General features: G+C 32.4%; 2 protein-coding genes across 2 annotated transcripts; one reads left to right on the forward strand and one right to left on the reverse strand.

Moving 5' to 3' along the window:
- Nucleotides 1-958: 958 nt before the first annotated feature.
- Nucleotides 959-7,806, forward strand: LOC100819935 (uncharacterized). Its single transcript, XM_026123734.2, has 6 exons — nt 959-1,146; nt 1,250-1,300; nt 1,504-1,555; nt 4,242-4,300; nt 4,530-4,575; nt 7,404-7,806. Exons 1-6 carry the CDS (start codon nt 1,021-1,023, stop codon nt 7,547-7,549), a joined length of 480 nt encoding a protein of 159 aa, XP_025979519.1. The 5' UTR covers nt 959-1,020; the 3' UTR covers nt 7,550-7,806.
- Nucleotides 7,807-20,838: 13,032 nt separating this feature from the next.
- Nucleotides 20,839-22,498, reverse strand: LOC100806594 (zinc finger protein 8). The gene has a single exon (XM_006587129.4). It carries the CDS (start codon nt 22,080-22,082, stop codon nt 21,159-21,161), a length of 924 nt encoding a protein of 307 aa, XP_006587192.1. The 5' UTR covers nt 22,083-22,498; the 3' UTR covers nt 20,839-21,158.
- Nucleotides 22,499-23,466: the final 968 nt, after the last annotated feature.

Raw genomic sequence — 23,466 nt, forward strand, 5'->3', positions numbered from 1 at the left:
CACTTTTTTAATAAAGCAATATATATATTATCCCAAATGAAAGTATAACCGACTTAAAATAAAATAAATTAATAAAGTAATTGTATATTAAATTCATCTTTAAATTTTGCAATTTTTTAACTAATATTTTAGTTTATTTGAAATAAAATGAGTACGTTTACATTCTAAATGATAATAAACATAAATTGGTTAAAACTATTTGTTTTTTTAGACAATTTTTTTATGCACATGTATATCTTATTCTTTAAAAAATAACCTTACAATCTTGTTTAAAATATAGTTACAATTAAGACTTTTCATTCCTTCCCAAGTTTGTTTAGTATATATCATATTAGTTCTACAAATTCAAGTTGAATGAATCACACTTTTTGAGTTACCAATAAAAAAGGGTAAATAATTATTTTGATACTTGAAAGTGTAAATTATTGACAAATTTGTCCACAAAAGATTAAAATTTAAAATTTGGAAAAAAATTATTTTAAAATTATATTTTACTCTTAAATGAAATGAAATTTGGAGTCTAAAAGAAACATACAAATATTTAGGTCCAACAAAAAATTACTGATATTTTGATCCAATGAAAAATTATTGACATTTTGATCCAATAATTATAACTTACTAACATTTTTATCAAATATAAATGTATTGATATTTTCGTCCAAAAAGAAAATTATTGACATTTTCATCTAATAAAAAATGATTGACATTTAGATTAAATAATGATAACTTATTGACATTTTCGTTATTCAGTATGATCATGTTGAGAGTCAATTTTATAATAAATAAATTCTTCTATGTGGGTCACCTATTTTATTAACGATAATAAACGGATAAATTTGTCATATAATTTTATATTTTCAGGAAAAAATTTAAAATTTTAAATCTAAATTTATCAACAATTTAGGTATGAACAAAAATAATTATTTATTCATTAAAAAAAAAGATTCCTTCTCATCTAATCTAAACCCCGTCTAAATCTCCGTGTCGTTGACACCGATCTTAAGTAGCAGCACACAGAAAATGGGCACTCGAGAGGTGTACGAAGAGAAACTAAGGACCGGAAATCTCCACCACGATCCCACCATCAACCCTGGCCTCGGTTCCGCTCGATGCCCTCGTTGTCTCTCTCTCCTCAACCCTAATTCCGTCAGTCTCTCTCTCTCTTCTTCTTCACAACTTTATTGTGTGTTGTTGCGAATAAGGTGTTCGATGAATTGACTCAACGAAATTGTCTCTGTTTTGCGACCAGGAAAGAGGCGAGTGGACCATCACTCCCGTCTTGCACGATGCCACTGCCGTCGTAAGTTCCTCTCCTCCTAATTCGCTTCTGTTTGAGTTTATCTTTACCATATTAAAATATTAATATTATCGTGAAATTAAGAATAATGAAATCGAGTTTTTTTTTTTTACTTCAATGTTCAAACTAATTTTTTGAGCTTAAATTCTGACAATATGTATGAGTGTTGTTGTTGTTGCTTATTTTCTGTGTTTGCTGTTGAATAGGCTGGCTCCGGGATTGGTGGTATGCTTGGTTTTGTTCATGGTTTCAATACAGGTATCTTTATTTTCTTGTGTTTATCTTTTTGATGTATCATATGAGATCAAGTTTGATATGACGTTGGTATCTAATTTCTTTTCAGTATTAAATTCAGGCCATTGAGTTGTAATAAATTTTTTTAACATTTTCTTTTTTAATTAGGCATTATGATATTTTTAAGGCTTAAATATGTTTAATACTTGAAAAATAAGTCATTTTCTAATTATTACTTAAAATTCACTTTTGATCAATTACATACCTAAAAACTTTTTATGTTTCAATGTAGTTCCTGCAGTTAGTTTCATTCTATTAAGTGATGACGTGACAAACAAAGTGTCACGTAATCAAGTCTAATCACTAACACATTAGTGTCACATCATTCTCCCTCCTCTCCCTCTCCTTCATCCTCTTCTCCTTAGCCTCTTCTCCTTCAGCCTCTTCTCCTTCCTTTTCCCCTTCTTTAAGATATCATCACAGCAGCAAATTGGTCACAACAGAAAAATTGGGAACATCTTTTTTTCAACAAATTACACAGATTTATATATTAATCTCAAAACAAAAACATTATGATTCTAGATCTGGGTATCATTGAGTTAGTCTCAAATCATATTACAGCAAACTCAACCAAATTTTCTTCATTAGAAAAGAGAGAATTAATCATTTTAGCTATTCATAAGAGCAAGAAGATTAAACAGATGGATATGCTTTTTTTTTTTCCAGATCCGGACCAACAATCCCTCCCTCCGCACTCTCCGCTTGCCGGCAACTCCAGCCACCGCCAACAATGCCCACGACCTCCACACTTTCCATTCTATGTTTCAACCCAAATTCCAAATCTTACTCCCAACTCAAATCTTCACTTTGTCTGATGCATGCAATTCACATAAAATGAAACAAAAATAGAAAAGAAAGAAGAAAAATGTTAGATCGGTAGAACCCAACTGGAGAACCCAAACATTCTCCTTTGAAAACGACAATGCCAAAGAACAGTAGCTCACGTCATACAACAATGTCGTGACCAGATCTGCAAATTCCCTGACTAGATTTGCGGCCAGACGACGGTTGTAGAGGGGAGGTTGTGGTGGTGGCTGGAGTTGCCACCGATGCGGGTGGGAGAAAATGCGGAGAGAAACAAACCGCTGTGGTTTGACGGTAGTGTTCCCCGGTTTCGGGAAAATCAATGGCAGTGCAAGGAGGTTGGGCATGGTGGTGGGAGCCAGCAAGGTTGACACGAGAGAGGAGAGCGTGTGGAGGGAATGCCTGACTGTGTGAAGGGAGAATGATGTGGGTGAAGGAGAAGGAGAGGAGGTGATGCAATCCTACCCCGCAAGGGCATTGGATAGAAGACCCCAAGTAGAATGGGCCAAAGATGCAAGAGAAGGCCCTAGGGTTCTTATGAGCCTTAGGGTAGATTTCGGGCCCATGGGCTAAGTACGAGCCCACTTATCTTTGTAAATATTAGATTAAGGTTTCATTATTTTTGGGCCTTGTATTTAGGGCTCCATAATGTAGGTAGGGTACCCTAGAAATATAGGATTTTTCAGCCCTTGTATTTTAGGGCACCTAGACTAGTTTTTGTATTAGGGGTAGTTTTGTAATTTCACATGCACTAAGTGGATATTTGATGTGTGTGGTTGGAAATAAATTTAATTGAATTGGTAGAAGCCCAATCCAATTAAATTTTAGAGGGGGAGGTGAACATTTGCTTACTACACCCCATTGCCACATCATATAGTCACACTTTGTGCATGTCCTTCATGCTTTTCATGCCTCATGACACCTAAGCACACTTAGTGGAGAATCTTGGAATTGATCTTGGATTAGTGGGCTGAACCATAACTAAAATTCACTAATCATAATTAGTGAAATTTTGGCTCCAAAGTTTGGCTCCACAAATTCAATTTCAAATTCAAGTGAAATTTGAATTTCCCTCCAATTCTGTGTGACACTTAGGCTATAAATAGAGGTCATGTGTGTGCATTTTTTTTCAACTTTGACCATTTGAATATTAAACTTCAGATTTCAAAGCTCATTTGGAGCACAAAATTTCGTGCTCTTCTCTCCCTCTCCCTTCATTCATCTCCTTCTTCCTCCAAGCTCTTATCCATGGCCTCCTATGGTGGTGAGCTTCTTCTAGACTCATCTTCTCCTTGAAGTGGCGTCTCCTCTCTCTATTCCTTCTCCATTCCGCTGCCATTCATTTTCCAAGGAGCAAAGGAATCCATTGATGAAGAAGATCCTAGGCCTACAAGCTCCAATGGAGCTTGCATCAGGAGGGAGAATGATGTCGCACTGATGTGTTAGTGATTAGGCTTGATAATATGACACTTTGTTTGTCATATCATCACTTAACAGAATGAGACTAATGGAAGATACTACTTTAAAACAATTTTTTTTCAAATACGTAATTGACCAAAAGTGAATTTTAGGTAGTAATTTGAAAACGACCTATTTTCTAGGTAAGAAAAACATATTTAAGCCTATTTTTTTAATTAGGCGTTATAACATGTCTGAAACTTAGGATTTTTTTTGAGCCAAATGATGTTGTTTGATCCATGTAACCACCTCACCTAGCGAGATAAGGCTTCAATTTGTTTTATAATATTTAGTTATGGTGTTAAACTCTTTGCGTTGTTAGTGAATTGAAATTGAAATCCATGTTCCTTCTTTGCTGAAGATATTGCTAATTAATCTTTGGTTGTAGGTTTACCTCTTCTTCAAAATGGTTTGAAGGGACCAAAGTGGCTTCCTTTTGTTGTTGGGGTATGGGAACTTGATTGACTTTTGATTTTCCTTTGCAATTTATCATTACTTTATGCTTTGTTTGATGTCTTAAATAGACCTATCATAGAAGTGGGTTTCATCCTCTTTATGTTTTTCTTTTATAGTTAGCAGATTAATGATAAGTGCTAACTTAATTCATCCTCTTTATGTACCATAGAGCTCGGTTATATTCTAGAGCTAACTTATTTCTTTCCTAATTTGTTCACAGATTCCTCCATTGTTGATATTCTCTGGCCTAAGTGCTGCATTTGGAGGTAACTTTTGTTCTAGCCTATTTCTCAGATTTATATTAGGGCCTTCAAATTTTTATAGTGCTCAAAGCTATTTGACTGAAACTAAATAACACTGGAGAGTTTTCATTCAGTTCTTGTGAAGTTTTTCCTGCTATCTTGCTTAATTTTCTGTCTGGTTTCCTAACAGTGTTTTGTCCTGCCAAATTGCCATTGTGATTCGAATATCTTGTAGTAGGCTAAGGTTGCAGTTATTGACAGTTGCTTAGTAGAACTCCAGGAATCCATCAAGGCTGCTGCAATGGCTGAAGGCACTGTTCGATCTTGCTTGAAGTCATTAAGACGACTGAGAAGCAGGTGGCGAGATCCACAGCAGAAATTAACAGTGGTGGTGGTCCTTCTTAATCGGGAAGCGAGGTAGACCATGGAGGAGTATTGTATATCCATTAGAAAAGAGGAACTCCCAATGTTTGATGCCCAATACCCTGTTGGATTGATAACCTGAGCTGAAGTGTATTTTGAAGTCCAAAATACCTGGAGGACATTAAGGTCGTGTTGCTTAAGCTAAGCCTGGAAGGGCCGACAATCCATCAGTATAAATTGGGAAGTGGATCAAATTTTTGGTATAAGCCTAAATAAACCCAGTCAATTGGAAAGTGTATTCTTTAAGAACGAAAAGGGCTAAGTAGGATGGGAGTTAGTTAGTGATGTCAAAAGTGTGAGGAGTGAGGGACTGGTTGGATTATAGGGAGCAGGTGTGGATAATGAGGGAATTGAGGTAAGTAGTATTTTCTGTTGGAGACTTGGAGCAGGGAGGTTGTCTACCTATAGTAGCTTAGGCCTTGGATATTTTCCTCGTGATTGTAAGGCCTCTAGTAGCACATTTCCTTATTAATCATTAAGATGCCATCCTTATCCTTATTCAGATCTCTATTGTCTTACATGGTAAAAATTCAAGAGAGCATTAATAGCTTGATACAGTAGTAGGAGATTCAAAAATCACCTTGAAGAGTTGTTTGACTTATGGCAAGCAGGATCTAGTAATGAATTTATCAAAACTTAGAAATGAAACATTGTCTTAAGGTTCACCATGAACTCCAGCGTGCCACTTAACATGCTAGGCCATTGCTCCATCATTAGATATTGATGTGAATTAATGTCTGGGAGGAAAGTTATTGGATTTCTGCAAACTCAAGGACTAATGTCTTACTATATAAATCTCAGGGACTAAAGTAAGAAACCCCTACAATTCTGGGGACAAAAGTGAGAATTTTACACAGTTTGTTATGCTAAAAATTAGGGGCAGTGTCAGGTGGGTTTTAGGGTTAGAGGTCCATGAGTAGTGTGTTGCTTTCGAAATGCTCCAGTGAGGAGGGGGCCAGAGCTTCATCTCCATAGTCTGTAGGAGCCTTTTTTTTTCTGGTTTAAATTTATTTCACTGAAGCTAAATATAATACTGGAGGGTTTTCTATCAGTTCTTGCAAGTTTATCCTACTATTTTTCTTTTCTTCTGGTATCCTAAGTTCCTATCAAGTTCAGCCCATGCCATCAGCCACTGACAAGTTTGCACCAGTCACACTGCCCTCAGCCATAGGCCATCACCCACAGATTGATGAACTGTCCTGCATGGCTATTAACTACCTGTCTTGGTATCAACTTTGAAGTCGTTTGAGATATTAAACCATTCATGACCTACATAATAGCTTAAATTTTCAGAAGACTTGGTCTCTGACAGGTCTGTAGTTATTATTGCTGAAATGATTAAATAGTTGCCATCATATTTATTGGTTTTTGAAGCTAAAATTTGTGTCTCACTCACTGGGTGATTGGAATTAAAGGTGAAACAGTGAAACACCATCTCAAAGAGGTAGAACTGCTTTGTCTGTCTATAATTATTATTCTTTTAACACAGTGTTTAAAAAACTGAATCAGACCTGCAGTGACCCTGAACCAGAGCTGGTTTGGAGTTTTCAAACAGATCATTTGATAGATAATAATAACATAGCATGCCACCAAGTGGAATGTATTATAACAGTGAAAGTACAGCTTTCCTGAATAGATCACATGCCAGTTGCGACCAATGGAATTCATTTCACTACTGTTCAGCCATCATGCCACCAGCAGCGTGACCTTATATGTGTACCTGACTGTTTGGAGAGATAGAAGGAGCTACTTAAAACCCTAAAATTGGTCATTGGTGGAAAATGAGTTTTAAGTGAGGTACCGTAGTACTTAGTAGAGACTTCCTTAGCTTATGCAAGGGCAAAGTAGTATTCTTGTTAGCTCCAGCAAGGATAAAAAAGAGATTTTGTATGCAAAAAACAAATCAGATTTCAATTCAACAAAAGCATTGCAGTTGTGATGTTTTTTTTTTATTGGCAAACGGTAGTTGTTAATTTTTGTTAGTGGGATGATTTGAACCCACGACCTCTCCCCTCCTTCCTTCTCCCTTCATCACGAAGCCAACTTTATATCTCCAGTTGTGATGCTTAGGACATATGGCAGTTCATGCCATAACAGCTGCAAACCCAATAGGTGACTTGAATGGAGCTTTGCAGCAGTAGACTCCCATGATGCATAGTTTGCTGCAAGTGCACCTTTATCTGGTTCAGTTGACTATTCTACTATTTACATGTTTGAGAATTGGCGTTTGAAATTCCTGACTCGGTTATCAACATTGCTTATAGGTTGAACTGATGTTTACATTAGAATATGTTACTTGCTATGTGATATGTTATATAGTATTCACAAGAAAACACCGCTTAGGTGTTCAAGTCTAGTAGTTTATTGTGGTGATGATACTATATGCTTTAAATACCTTTTAGTAATGTGGATATATGTGAAACTTTTAGGTTATGTGCTTCCAAAGTTCACTCAACTTACTGTAACATCCTACTATGCTTCCTCGAGTGCCTCACATTATGGAATCTCACTTCTCACCCGACATATTGAAGAGAATTACAGTTCCAAAACTAGGCAGCACCTCAAGAGGCTCTGATGATTCCTTTCGGGTGTACTGACAAGGAAAATACATTACCTTCTGGCAATTTTGTTTTACATTACCGTCCTGTGGATGGTTAGGAGTCTTAAACTTTCATTCATAATATTTGTTACTCCATATGGAAATGCTTATAATGTGAATATTGCTTGTTTATATTTTACTATTAAGCTGTGATAAGCTCATTTATTGAAGTGTAATGTGTAGTGTTTTAGGGGAAGCGACTAAGAAAGAAAACTAGCAAAAATTCAAGTCAATCTTATTTTTATGGTTATTTTATTCGTAAGATTAATTTACAGAGCATCCAATCTAGTCGTATGAAATAGTTGAAGGGCATTGGGTTGTTCTATTGCTGAATGAATTGGTAGGTGGAAAGGGGAAATTATAATCATTCATTTACTTTCTGCCATCTCACTTTTATCCCAATTTCTTTCCTATTTGCATATATTTTTTTTATTACATCACTTATCAGTTATCACATCAATTTTTTATTCTCTTTATCTTTTTTCAAATGTTTAGAAATAATTTCATTTTTCTTCGCTCCTAAGAACTGAATTTGTTCCCTGAAAGCTAGGTGTTATTAAGGGTATTGGGTCAAAGTTTCATAAGATAACCAATTGAATTTTTGAAGTTTTTTTAGTGTACAATGACTAACGGAATCGAATCTAAGTTTTTTTGTGTAGTACTCAACTCACCCTCCCCCACTACTAAGCTGACTGTAATTCCTATTTTTTGGAGTTTAAATAGGGCTGAACTGGGAATATAATAAAAAAATATAGAAGTTAAGTTTATATTTTTAAAAAATATTTAAATGAATTTCTAGCACAATTCAATATTTTTAGAAGGCTAACAATTAATAGTGTGTTCGGATAACATCACCGAATCAATTTTACCGCATATCACGGTGATACTATAAAAAAAAGTAGAAGCAATTATTTATTACTTTGCCTTCAGCATGAAAAAAAACTAATTATTTCTCACCATGAATTTAATACCAAAACACTATAAATTGATTTATTACATGAACACAACCAGGGCTAATTTTGGGTTTAGCAGAAACATGTGTCCCAACCAATTAAAACTAATTATGATTTTTGTATAAAGTATTCACCCCAGAAGTAATGACTAATCTCTATTAGGATTGTGAATGCATACAATGGACATTTTCCTTCTAACATAACATATTACTCGGTTAGTTGATTTGGTTTAACTAAAAGGCTTTTTTTTTTTTTTTTTTTATTCAAACCTCTGTTTTAAAATTTATAATAAACTCACCTCTTTATTTTAGATGTATAATTTTAATCATTTCATTTATAAATTAGAAGCAATTAAGTCTAGGAGCCAACATTGTTGAATCCATAAGTGAAAAACGAAGTGAACGGTGGCAATTAAGATGTTGGGTTAGCAATAGCATCCTATGGTGTTGTTAGATGCTGATCTAGTCCATTGCGCTGATATGACACATGTGATAGTAAAATCTTAGGGTACTTGGGGACAATAAAATAAAGAAAACATATGTCTTCCCTATCATTTGCTTTGTAAGCTTGAAAAAGGAGGGTATGCAATCATTTTGGCCACTTTTGAACAACATTCAAGAAGTACCTATATATGAACTGCATGACATAATAATAAAAGCCCCTCCTCCCCCAGACAAAATCTGAAAATTGGAGAAAGAGCCTTCTGACACTTTCAAGTTTCAAACTTCAAGAATGAGCTTTGGGTGTTGGAAGCAAGTTCTTTGTTGTTGTAAGGGTCAAACAGGGTACATGATATTCATAATTGTGACAAGAAATGTTAAGCTAGTCACCTTCTCGACGAATTCTGTTAGTTAATTGATTTGACCCTATTAACCTTCTCAACGAATTCTGTTAAATTTAGTATCATTATTATACATGTGATTTTTAATAATATTTTTTTACTTAACACTTACTAAAAATATTATTAAATTTTTTACAACATTTAAAATATATTATTAAATAAGAATTAATATTACTAATATATTTTTATAATATTTTATTAAATATTATGTATAAAATCTTCAGTGACATAGATTATATATAATATTTGATAAAATATCATATTAATAAATTTATTTATATTTAATGATAATTTTTTAATGTTACTAAAATCTTTTAATAATATTTTTACTAAATGTTAGACACAAATATTACTAAAGATCGTATTGAGGATAAAACTGCTCATCTTATAGTAGTCTAATATTAAATAATTAGTAAACGGAGATAAGGTGATCATTCTTATTATAAATTGAAGTCAAACTCCTATTCCATTAAAATTTTTAATTTATTCCACATTATAAAGTTAAGAAAATGCTGAATTTCGGTTATAAATTGAAAACTAAATTATTAATGTAATGCTTTTTAATTTATAAAAACTATAGGTTTGCTCAATCAAAAGGTTGATTGATTTAGGATCAACTTTACTAGTTTTTAAAAATTATGATTTTTGAAGCTTAGTCGGAGTCATTGAAAGACTTTGTCCAATCCAATCTTTGAATGAACATTATGTTTTAATTTTTGAATTTATTTGGGTAGGACTTACTAAGATCAGAACATGCTAAAGCAAGTTAAAGTGAGCCAATTTTTTTTCCCATTCACTCACTGAAAATCTTTTCAAATTTAACTGGATTTGCTGTTCGCAAAAAACAATTGATTTTTTTTTATCGACAATAGTTAATTATTAATTTGTTAATTTTTTATTAGTAGAAATATATGGCTTTTTTTTTTTTTTCCTTCTTTCTTAATCATCTAACCAATCTTATATCTCTTAACAATTGAATTAATCTAAGCTGTAATTATCTATATATAAAACTCATTTATACATATCATACATATATAACATAGATATTTTTTAGAATAAAGTCATATTTGATCGTCCAAAATGCTTTAGTTGACAAATTCTTCATTCAAAAATATAAATTGTTACAATATATGTAAGTCGTTAAAGGGGTATGTATGTCTATCAACATCTCCAGCGAGATGCTTTAGGAGTTGCTTAAAATTAAGTAACGTTTAAAATTCTTGTACCATCAAAATAGATGGCTTGTAGTGGGTTGCTTATAGAAGTAATCATTGCTTAATTCATTCTTATCAATTAAAGAATTATTTTTCAATTATAAAATTTAATATGACTCAAATTAAACACTTATTCTAGCAACTTTAGCATTGATGTAAATTTTTGTGTAAAATTTTAAATTTATGTGATATTATAGGATTCATAAATTTTTAGATAAATAACTCATTTAAGTAATTATAAATGTTTTAAGTTGGTATTTAAATTCATGGCTGTCATGATTAAAACTGACGTGAGAGTCTCGCCGTTTATCGAGACCTATATATAAAATGGACACTCACAACAATGAATTTAAGTATAAGCCAATTCAAAATTCCATTTCTGATTTCTGTCTCAGAAGGATAAAAGGGCGTCAATAGGGAAATTTCTACATTTAGAGGAATGAAAAATTGATGATGAAATTGGAAACAATAGTGGGGCACAAATTGTTTAATTAGAAGCATATTTGGGCGATGAAAATCATGTTAGTTTCCTCCAATTATACGTCATACAAGTAGGTACATGTTTGATTTGTAGTTAAAAATATTATAGTGTATATTTTAATATACATATAATAGATAGAACGAAGTAAAATAAACATAAAAATAAAAGTTTTGATTTATTGATAAAATTACTTTTATCTTAAATATAATTTTATAACTGCAAACCAAACATACTACTCATGAGTGCTGAGTGCGAATGCAACACAATAATTGTGAACAAAGATAGTAGCTAGTAGTAATATTCCTTGACACAAATAATAATAATAGTAATAAGAATAATTAAAATTTCCTTGTTCAGTTGTCATAATGAGATGAGGACTCTCAGTGGGAGAGGGTTGTACTGAAGAAGTTGTTTTATTAAGTCTAACTTGTTGCATTGCTGGCTCATATACTAGCCTATGACAAAGTGCACAGAAGCTGAACATGAAATTGATTTCTTTAGGTGGGTATCACATGTTGTTCTGGATCAAACCTTATTTGACCAATTAGGCATGATAGCGTTGGGTGTGGGTGTGCCTACTCTATATTAAAGGATCAACTGAACCTACACATAGAGGGTGGTCCTACAATAGTGTACATTTGGATCCATTAAATGAATGAATAAAAACTTTAGGCAGCTCCTAAGACTCAGATGCTAGCCTGTAGGGATGATCCTATGGGGGGCGGGGGGGGACTAGGATACGGAGTCCCCTTCCCATTATCCCGTCATTCCTTGCTTTGAATTCGAAGTGTTATTTTTTTATCGTGTACCCATTCTTTGTGGGGAGATCCAAAACTGTAAAATAAAATATAGCAGCAACAAATTATCATCAAAAGATTATTAAGAAAATAATATAAAACTGTTCTGTAAATTTAAGGCTCTTTTAAGTTATGCCTTTAATCATTAAAAAAAACCTCATTGAAAAAGACTTTATTATCCATACTGGTGTACTTGATTCAAATTGGATTAATCATATATCTAATATGGTATCTAAATACTAGTCAAGGTCTTAGAATGAAAAGTCATGTACGTATTAATTATTAAGGAAAAATTAAGAAGATACAAGTTTAATTTTTATGTATTGTTAATGTAAAAAATCATACACGATCAATTAATAAAAAAATATTATTAATTTAACTTTTAAGATAATATAAAAATATTTTAAGTTGTCAATAGTTTATTTATTCCGTGAAGAATGAGAGCAATTACTTTATAATGTAACACTACCTCAAGAGAAATTGAAATTGGGGAAGTACATTAATAGCATATTGAAGGGTAAAATGAACGAAGAAATATATAGACAATAAAATTTAAATTTGGTATCCTTTATATATTGTTATAATATAGGTAAATGCAAAATTGACAGTAACCTAATTATTTACAATAATTGAGGCCTTGTAGGGCAGTAATTTTAATCCCCATTCCTATTTTCAAATCTATTTCAAATATTTTTTTGTCTTTGTTCCTATTTCCTTGGGGAAAAGAAAAAAATTCCTGGAATGAAGCCATCCTTCGGAGAATAACGACTAAAATTGCCATCCCTTTAGGCGGTGCAATTTGTTGTTACTAGCTTTGGTGTGTGACGTATCTGCTACAACAAGACCAAGTGGAACACTCAGAACCCAAAGAATAACAACGATGGTTTTAAAAACACTTACATCCCTTTGGATCCAACGAAAATGACCTATACACACTTACAGATAGAGAGAATAGACAATGAACAGTGTACAAGTAAAACAATTTTACCCGGATTTATAGTATTGTCTAATTATATTTCATCATATATGATAAAATTGTTGATTTTTATAACATGACTTTGGATTCACCAAAAATGACCAATATATATTGACAATGGTTAAAAAGAAAAATTAAGTTATACATAAAGTAATGTGTAAAATAATTTTGTATTATTATTCAATCATTTTATTATTTATGATAGTGATCAATATTTATAATAATTATTTTAAAAAATTAATTAATAATTTAATTTTTTGTACATCCACACATTACATACTTATTAGACTCTTAAAATCACATACATTACTAATATTATTTTTTAATACTTATAACATTGATGTGAAAAATTTACTAATTTTAATTTGTTGATGATTAATTTCTATCAGATAATCTAATTTATCACCTTTAACATGATCTCTCCTTTTAATCACGTTATTTTCATTTATAAGAATCAACAATATCATATCGTTTAAACCAACGGGTTGTTGGTAGGTACATGTATACATGACCAATATAACTTTGGATCCAACAAAAAAATGGCCTATACTATACATACAAGAGGGTTTGTCGTTTAATGCGACATAGTTAACCATGGTCTGGCACCCCCTTGAGGAAGGAAACGAAGTTAGGGGATATTGTTGTTGTTCTTCTTCTGATGGAAAAAATAAAATAAAACTGGGCCTTATTGCAAGCTCTTAGGTTGGCATAATAAGAATAGCTTACTGTAGAAACTGTCATCTTCCTCGTTTGCAAACTTTATTGAGGTGTGGGCCGATGTTTCTTAAATTCCACTGTTCTTTCTCTCTCTGAAAGTGAGAAGAAGGGGGCATAGTATAGTGGTCCTAGTGAGTCATAATAATAATATGTGTACTCTCTTAATTTTTCTCTCTCTGTGTGTGTCTTCATTGTGACCTTTATCACCTTTGCTCCCTCACATGCGCTTTTATATGTTGCATTTACTTGTGGGGTCTTGGATAGTTGGACTGATGTTAACACCACGGCGGTATTGTGGGATTGTCTTTATTTATGTGTCACTCTTTTCTTTTCTTTCCATACCCTTGTTGTTGTAGTAGTATTAGTTTTGGTGGGGCTTTTTGACGAGTTCAAACTCAATTTTATCTCTTTTTGAATCACAAACAAAAGCTAGCTAGCTACTTCTATAAATCTCTAGAATGTATATGTTATATATGGACCAAATATCTAGACAAATATTAAGGTGTATTCATTGCACTCTACAAATTCTATGTGGGTATCCTACATGAAACTGTTTATTTCAATGTAATTAAACTATTAGGGCATAAAGAAAAGGCCTAAGTTTGTTTGTTGTCATTTTTATATCTTTGTAATAAAATCACAAGACTAGTATGTTTTAATTTTCTTGATATGTAAGAATTGAAATAGATATAAGAGAATTTACAGAAATTTACACATTTAACTCAATCATCTAAATTAGATTTTCTTAGTTTTAATTTTGGTGTTCTTAATGTTGATCATTCATGATAATATTTAATAGTTAATATCTATTTTCTCGTTCTCACATACAAAATACGTTGAAGCCAACTTCATCTAGTGGAAAAATGCTGGAATTTGTTGTTATTCTGGAATTGTTTTTCAAAGTTTTGCAAAAACATTCAAAGTCTGACATTATTTAACCTAAAATTGATGATGTCCAAATTGTATGGATGGATGAAATTAATTGAGTTAGGAGGTAGTAATTTGTGGTGGGATATCAAATTCTTGAAGATGATAAAATAACAATTATGGTGCTGCAGATTTTGCCACTCTTTTCAATTTTTTGATATCCAAACCGTGATTGGTGTTTGACTACATAAAATCAAATAAAATCTGAGTAAAAAAAAATCAAATTTGTCACAAACTGATGGTAATGGTACACATGCAACTTACCATATATATATATATATATATATATATATATATATATATATATATATACATGAAGATTGACCAAGTTCAATGAAGAAGCAGATTAATTAAACAAAACCCGAGGCCAGATATCAAACAAAAAAGCTTTTCTGTAATACATGGCATTCAATTTTATGAACATTTAAAGATCTGCATACGTTCTACAAAGTAAGTAACATGAAGTCAGGACCTAATAAAACACATTTTCATACATTCATGCAGATTGCAGAATCTAACTGCTGAAAAAAGAAGAGTCCTTAATTATCTCCCAAGTCATCATGAGATGGGAAGTGACCTGTGTTTTGTACTACAAAAGAATTCTGCACATCCCTTTTATTTCACCTGTTAGTTGAGATGAGACTGACCAGAATTATAGGGGAGGAAAGATCTCTTTTCATTTTTTTTTTAAAAGAAGGAAAAAAATAGTAGTAGCAGTCAGAAAGACTCACATAGTACTTAACATAGGTCATGACAGCATATAATATAATGCTTTTAATTTCCATGAATTGCTTCTCAGTTTTGTGCTTTACAAAATGCCATGATAAACTGTTAAAAAAAATAGAGAAAATAAGTTACACTGATATTCAACGTAATTTTATATCTTCATTAAATCACAAATTAACCCGTATAATAAATTATTAATTTTTATAATAATTATATGTTAAAACATTATATCAACAGATATTTTAGATTGGTGGATAATGTAATTTTTTTCATTAATATTGTAGAACTATTAAACTCTAAAAAATACTAGTTATTTATTTTTATGGCTTCACGAGATAGTGTTAACAAATAATTATTTTATAGAAAATAAGCTAAATTAACCACATGCACTGGTAAGTTTCTTAATTTGGCTGACGGTTTATTTTTCTTCCTTTTGGATTGCATATATAAAAGTAAATATTTCATTGTAAATTCAAATCTACACTTTTCACTCTTTAACTTTTGCACTAGGCTTTGTCATTTGTCCACCGTCAAATGTTTCATCAGTTGTCGTTTGTCGTTACATCTCAATGTTAATTAGTTTCTCTCTTCTATCGATTAATTGCGCGCGCACGCACACATATATATATAGACTAACTGTAATTTTTTTTTTAAATTGCGTGACTGCTTGTACAACCTTTATTTCATAAGACACTGACTTTTTTTTTTTTTTTTTTATAAAAACAAATCTTATTTAGCGATATCACCTTTTACGTAATTAAAGATGTATATTGAAAATCAATAAAAAAAAAAAGGATGTATGTTGAAAAGTTTTTAGAAAGCAACCTTTATTTCTATTTCATAAATTCCTTTTTTATAATTTTTAAATTAAATTTAAAACAAAAAATAATTATTAATTAATAAATAGGGTTTTTAAGCGTATTTATTATATTAATCCAACAAAAAAATATACTACTTTTTAAGATTTTGCATATTCTTTTTAAAATTTAATGTTTATTTAATACTAGTAGTGCAAGAAATACTTTTTGGCATAAAATTAGTTAGACTCGTCAGTTATTAATTATTATCATAGTAAAAATTCTTCTAAATTTAGTAATGTATGATTACATAAAATTGAATACCCAATAACAGTTAAATTGACAATGAGTTCAATTTTCTTTAACAAAGTCTTGCATTTAAGCCACGACGAAAAAAAAATAGGCTTTAATTAGTAGAATCTTGTTCACTAAATTAGTCCACTTAACTTGACTCATATTAGTAAATTAATGAATTAAAATGAAATCTTTATTTTCATATATTAAAGTATGCGTATAAGCCTATGAACAAGTAAATGCATGGTTGGTTGAGCCATTATTTAGGTTTAAGGGATCATTTGTTCATATGTACTTGTTCGGTGGAAAACAGTCGACAAATGAGTCCACCTCCACTGAAGTTTGTCGACAATGCCTTCATCAATGATTCATTCACCTTCTTATATTTTTTATTCTTACCATAAAACATGTTGAACCATTGCAATTGCTTTCCTTAATGCTTTGCTTTGAAGCATATACCTAGCTAATTCTAGGTTCAATAGATCATTCGATTAAATGCAGGTATATGTTATGCGTTCTTATGCAATGTGATAGGCTTTTGACTTATATATGCAAAATAATTAATGAAATTTAAGCGAATATTAAGTTTGTCTCCGCATTTAAAGAACTCATTTTTTGGTGAAAGGCAGGGGCACTAAGGATGAAAACTATATTATTCTACGTGTAAATAAAAAATTATATTGGCGTTTTTTTTTCTTCCTTACAGAAAAATAATACTCTCTCTCTCTCTCTCTCTCTCTCTCTCTCTCTCTCTCTCTCTAATGTAAAATTATCTCAATTGTAAGTTATTTTGGCTCATGACGTGGACTAAGACATACAACAAGGAGATAGGTAATTTGATTTCTTTTTAATTTCTCTGTAATAATTGTCCCAAACTATTATATTTGATACATCGACATTTGATGCACAATATCACGCTTTTATAAAAATGAACTATAAAATTTTGAGAACTTTGTTAATAAAAACATGCTTAATAATTAAAATTTCCAAAAATAACGATACAAATTCTGCTAAAAAACAATTGTTTGAAAAGAGATTATGGTGTATATAAAAATAAATATATATTAATTAAGGGTATTGAACGAAAAAGAATCACATGAAAAGGTATGTGAAACGAAAAGTTATGGTTTAAATATGCTTTTAATCATTATAAATATGAATTTGATTTTAATCTTTCAATTATTTAGGTGTTAAGACTTCATAAGTTTTAAAGTTTTTGAAAATGATTTCAATCACCACATAATGATAGCATGGTATACGCATTTAGGTGTGTTATGTCAGTGACTATTTTAATATGTGACATGGTATATCTAAATGTTGTCATACCATCATCCATAAAAAAAAAAAAGTTAAAATTTATGGAATCAAAGTAGCAATTTATTTTGCAAGGCTAAAACTAAATTTAAACATATTTATAAAGAATAAAATCACTTTATTTAAACATTAAACATGAATGAACGTGAATCAATACACATGAGTTTAAGGGAGGATATAGCACAAGACTTAGCAATTTCCAATTGAAAAATCAATGGCAAATTTTGAATCCCAAAACATTTTGGTTAAGAATTCAAGTTGAACCAACCCTAAAATTAATGTAATCATCATTTTAAGAATGTTCTAAGATGGGTTAGTACTAAGATTGTGTTTACTAGGCAATTAATGTAGAAAGAACATAGGTTGTTTTTTAGATAAAAATTTCATAAGTTTTAAATCATTTCATAAATAAATATAAGCCCATACAACATGCATGTATGTATAATTTTCAGAAAATGGCAATGTTAAACCATCCAATTAACGTGCAGTTTGAGAGTCTCATTAACAAAATTATTTATTTTGGTTCTTTGATTTTTTTTAAAAATACTTTGCTAAAGTATTGTTTACATGTTATTTATAATATAATGCAAAATAAGTTAATCTGAATATAAAAAAAAACCCATATAGCTAGTTTAATATATAATTTTTATGGGAATGGATTGGCACTAAATTGTGCCTTTAATTTCATACTTACATAATTTATTTGTTTTATCTAGCATGTTAAAAAGAATCCCTATAGAAACCGTAGCACCATATAGCAGCACATTTAGCTATAATTAATGATAATTACTTATGATATGTATTTTGCTGAAGTCTTCTGTCAGCAGGACATGATGTGTGCATGTGTACCTCAAAAATCAGATCGATCAACTGCATTGAAGTGTTGTACAATTGCCTGGAGATACAGATGAAATGGCCAATAAGAGCTGTAGCCAAGTCAAATATTTTTTTTACCACCCTTAGAAGATTGCACAAATGGTTAGAAGGATCGGAAGAAATACTTGTTGACATGACAAAGGATCGTATATCCCACCTAATTAAGTGTTGACCATTTGTACCGGTGCTGATTAGCTTGTTCACCTAGTTAATTTAGGAGGCCCAATATTAATCATGCAATCACATTTATTGTTTACCAGTCACCTCACAAATGAGTTTAAGTTTTCACTGACATTAATGTGGTTTTTCTTATATTATATATAATAATAATTATTATTTTAGATTAGATGTATCTTTTATTAAAAATAATTCTATTTGAGTTAAATCAAAATATTATAGGCAATAATATTTTTTAAAAATATTTTACATAATTATATATTTAAAACTTGTAATTAAAATTATCAGTTAAATTCAAATAATTTCATAATAATTGATCTATGTCGGATGATATGTCATATTAGGGGAAGGAGGGATTAAGAGTGTTGTCTGAATGTTGGTATTGCTAGTCAAAATCCCATGTCCCAACAACAATATTGAGGAGAATGGACCTCTAACATGTGTGTGATTGATTGCCTTTTTCCTCTGAATTTTATAGGTAAGGCAATACATTAGGTAGTGGCCATTGTTGCAAAATAAATCTCTGACCCTTTGTGCTGCCAAAATAACAGATGATTAAAGTAGACAGAAGCATCAGTACTAACTATCAGTCTCTATTATTGTTAAGGAGAGAAAACATGTCCTCTCCTCTTATCCCTCTTTCCCTAGAGAAGGAGAATCTCCAAAGTCCCATATTTCTATTCACCACACGAAAATAACCCACCTAACATCTATTTCTCTTTCTCTCTCTATATCTCTATGTATATCAGACATAAAAGCAATTGGTACAGAGGATGGAAAAATAAAGATGGCAGTGTAACTACCATGTTCATATTTTCCTTAAAAGTCCTGATGAGAGGGAAAAAAAAGGGAGGAGAAGAGACGCATCCTTTTCTAAGGGGTTGGTTTTTCCATTTTAAACCCCCATATGAAAGCCCTTGGTTGTTGGTACCACACTCACTTCCTTTGAATGAATGATGATGATGATGAGGGTTTTTGTGTTTTGGAAAAAATTAACAAGGGCATATATAAACGAAGTGTGACCCATGCGTTCCTACCTTGTGGGTCAACAGTGTACTCGATCATCAACTTAGTAATAATTATTGACTCCTTGTCACTTCAATTTTGAATCATTACACATGCACATATCAACTCTCTAATTCTAATTCTACCCCTCCTCTAGATCCTCCCAGAAAAAACATTATCAATTTTTCCAAACATCATCAGTACCACTTTTTTGATTCAATATCTACACCCAGTTGAGTCATCCTGGGGTCAACTTCAATGAACAACACAGAAAAAGCTCCAACATGTTCTTGCATAACCAACATGCACATGCTCTTAAAGAAGATGTTCCTTCTACCTTCCCATTTTATTTATTATTCTTAGAGAATTGAGCACTAAGAATACGATATACTACTACCCTTGATGTTGCTCTCACTTTGTCTCGTAAGCCCTAGGTAAGAGCTAGGTTCCACCATGCATTTTAGACATAATATTAAGCTGATCCCATATACATAGACACAAATCCATATAAGCACACATATATAGAAAGATATCTATGAATCTTCAATTCTTCATGTCATTCATTAATAATTCTCTCTCTACATTTTGCACTGGTGTAAATAAGTGAGTGAAAAAAAAAGGAAGATATATTCACCACATATGTAAACTTTGAAAGAAATTAATTAATTTTAGGAGAGCAATATTGGTGCCTGCTAATGGCATCGAAATATCACTTTCTTTCTGCAAGAAATTGAGCAGACCCATCAAACCTTATCATCATAACCTTTCACAATTACAATTGCATTGAATCAGAAACCCACCTCTCTCATCACCCCACCTGCCTGGACAATATGATGGATTTCGGCACACGTGTGTCTCGACAAATTGTTCATGCGCACACAACTGTCTCTTACCCTTTCCATTATCCCCACACGTGTGAAACAGTTCTCCACCTCCCCCCCCCCCCCCCGTCCACACCATGAAACGACGACGTGCATAACCTTACACATACATACATAGGTTATTACTTGCAATTGAAACCTATAACATATAATATCATATACCATGTCCTTAATTAAATCATAACAAAATACATGTTTTGTAAAATTAGTAATTATAGTGTCTAGCTAATTTTAAAATAAAGATTTCATTCACGGTTAGAAAATAAAAAAAATATTAAAAAGTATGAGATCAGATAATTAATCAAGTTTGATTTAAAGATTAAATAGACTGTGATAATTAAACCACATGTAGGATATATATGATCTAAAATTGTACTGTTAATGTAAAATAACAAAAAATAAAAAAAGAAAGAAAGAATTAGAAAATGGAAACAAGAAATTTCTCATATTTTATGGAATTTGTCCCCAAAGTCGCTCTATAGAAAGAGTCGCTGCCTGCAAATCCCTCGATTCTCTCGTAGCGCCATGCCATCATCATCATCATAATAGAGTTGTTATTACTGGCTCATGATAATACTATGTACGAAAACATGAAACATGTTACTACTATTACAGATGAAGATCCAAACTCACATGGTCGCGTTGTTTCGAGTCATACACGTAGCGGTTTTGCGTCGTCATCGGCCCCGAGGCTCCGACAACAACCTGCGAGGAGGCTCTCACGTTCGCTATTTCCTCAGTCGCGAACAAAGGCGGCAACGTCGAAGAACGCTCGTGGCTGAAACTAGGGTTATTATTATTAATGGTGGTGCCATTAGGAATTCGCCAAAATGCTAAGGGGCTTCCGTTAATAGGTTGTTGTTGGTGTTGGTGGTGGTGAGAAAACGACGTCGTTGTTGTTGTTCCGTAGAAGCGCGTGTTGTTGTTGTTGTTGTTCCATGTTGGATAAGGCATTGTTGGTGGTGGTGGTGTTGGAATGGAAGAACCGTAGCGGTAGTTCATGAGATTGTAGACATGGTGCGCGTCGGAGAAGGTGCTGCCATGAACCATGGTGGACTGGAGGTGCGCACGTTTGGCGTGCTGGCGTTCGCGTTTGTGCGCGTTTTGGTGGCCGCCGAGGGCTTGGGAGGTGGGGAAGTTGCGGCAGCAGTAGTGGCACTCGAAGCGGCGGCTGCTCTCGCCATTCGTGTCGGTGGTGCCAGTACTGGTGGCAGTGGGGGTGTTTTCCTCCTTGTTGGAAGGATCGAGGTCGAATGAGTTGAGTTTGTTGTTATTGATGTTGGTGTTGGTGTTGGCTGCTGTTGTTATTTCGGCCGACTCAGAATCCTCGGCCGAGACAACAACAAAATTGTTATTGTTATTGCTGCTGTTGTTGTTTCCGCCGGCAAATTCGATGCCAAAGAGGCGAATGCCTGACTTCTCTCTGACAAGAGGAGCCGGGCGGATGAAGGGGAGTTGGGAGAACGAGTCGACGTTCATGAAGTCGTGAGTTTCTCTCTCGGAGGTTGTTGTTGTTGATGATGTCTTGTCCATGAGAGGGACTAATGGGAGCTAGGGAGAGGTTTGTGAATTGTGATGTGAGGGTGTGTATATAGAGAAAGCTAGGGGAGTATAGTGTATGAAGGTGTGTGTGTGTGAGTGTTGTGATGAGTATGGAGGGAGAAGAGGGGTGGTGTGGTGGGTCCTATAAACAGAGGGAGAGTGGGGACTGATCTATGGACAATTGGGTCTGATCCATCTCAGAGTGAAGCCTGACAAGGCCACAAAGTCTGAGAGTGGCTTCGCCTTCTCAAAGTACCACCTTCACTCCCTTTCACTTAATTTTGGATCCACATGGAAGAGTAGTAGTAACTTCATCTATACATACAGCCACCTTTTCCTTTTATACAAGAAAAATATGTTTTGTGGACAGACATCCCCATGAGGTGGTTCTAGTGCAGGGTTGTCTGTAATTCAGAACTCTCTCTACAATGAGAGTTGTTTATGAAGTATGATTATGATACTTTGAATAATTTAAGGGTTTTGGTAAAAGAAAAATTGAGAATTTCTAATACTATTATCCTCTTTAACAATTTTCTTATAGACACATTTTACTATAAATTGAAAATTATAAAATCATGAACATATTTCATTAAATAAAGAGTGAAACTCACTAATAAATTCCAACTAATTTAAATAAAATCATGAATATGAAATTGTATTAAATATTCGGAGAAGAACTAACATACCGATAATACTTTTATCCGACTCGAATAAAATTACTTTACATAGAGCTTTGTAGTCCACATATGATTTAAACCCAAAAATTATAACTAGTTAATAATAAAGAGTGTGTTAAAGATCATGTTGTTAACTTATTTGTAAAAAAATTGAGTCAATAGTTAAATCAGTTTGCGTATATTAAGAGATTTTTAATTTCAATATAACAATATCAAAATCTTTGATTTTTAGAAAGTACTATAAATTTTCTCTTCAATAATTCAATAGTGCCTGGTATCTCATGTATTTTTTTCCCTTTCTTTTTGAGGTGTGGTTCTTCATATATTTTCATTTAACACTAACACTATATGAAAGTTAAGAAATAGGTAAAGAGGTAGATATGTGTGTATGTTTTATTTTTAAACAACAAGCATCCCTCAATGAAATAGTTATTTTTGACTTAGATAGAATTATTATAGATGACAATTTTTTTAAGCATTTAATGCAATTATATATCCAAAACTCATACTCGAAACCTCTAGTTAAGCTCAAACAATCCTTACGCTAGTTGATTCACGCGCTCAATGATGATAGAATTGTATATTTTGATACTTCACTAGTACCAACACTTAATTGACACTTAATATTTTTCACTATCTCATGTCATATTGAAATGCCCATTACATGTATAATTTTTTCTCTTCTATTTTTGTCCCTT

Source organism: Glycine max, chromosome 9, assembly GCF_000004515.6.
Source record: "Glycine max cultivar Williams 82 chromosome 9, Glycine_max_v4.0, whole genome shotgun sequence".
Classification (NCBI taxonomy): domain Eukaryota; kingdom Viridiplantae; phylum Streptophyta; class Magnoliopsida; order Fabales; family Fabaceae; genus Glycine; species Glycine max.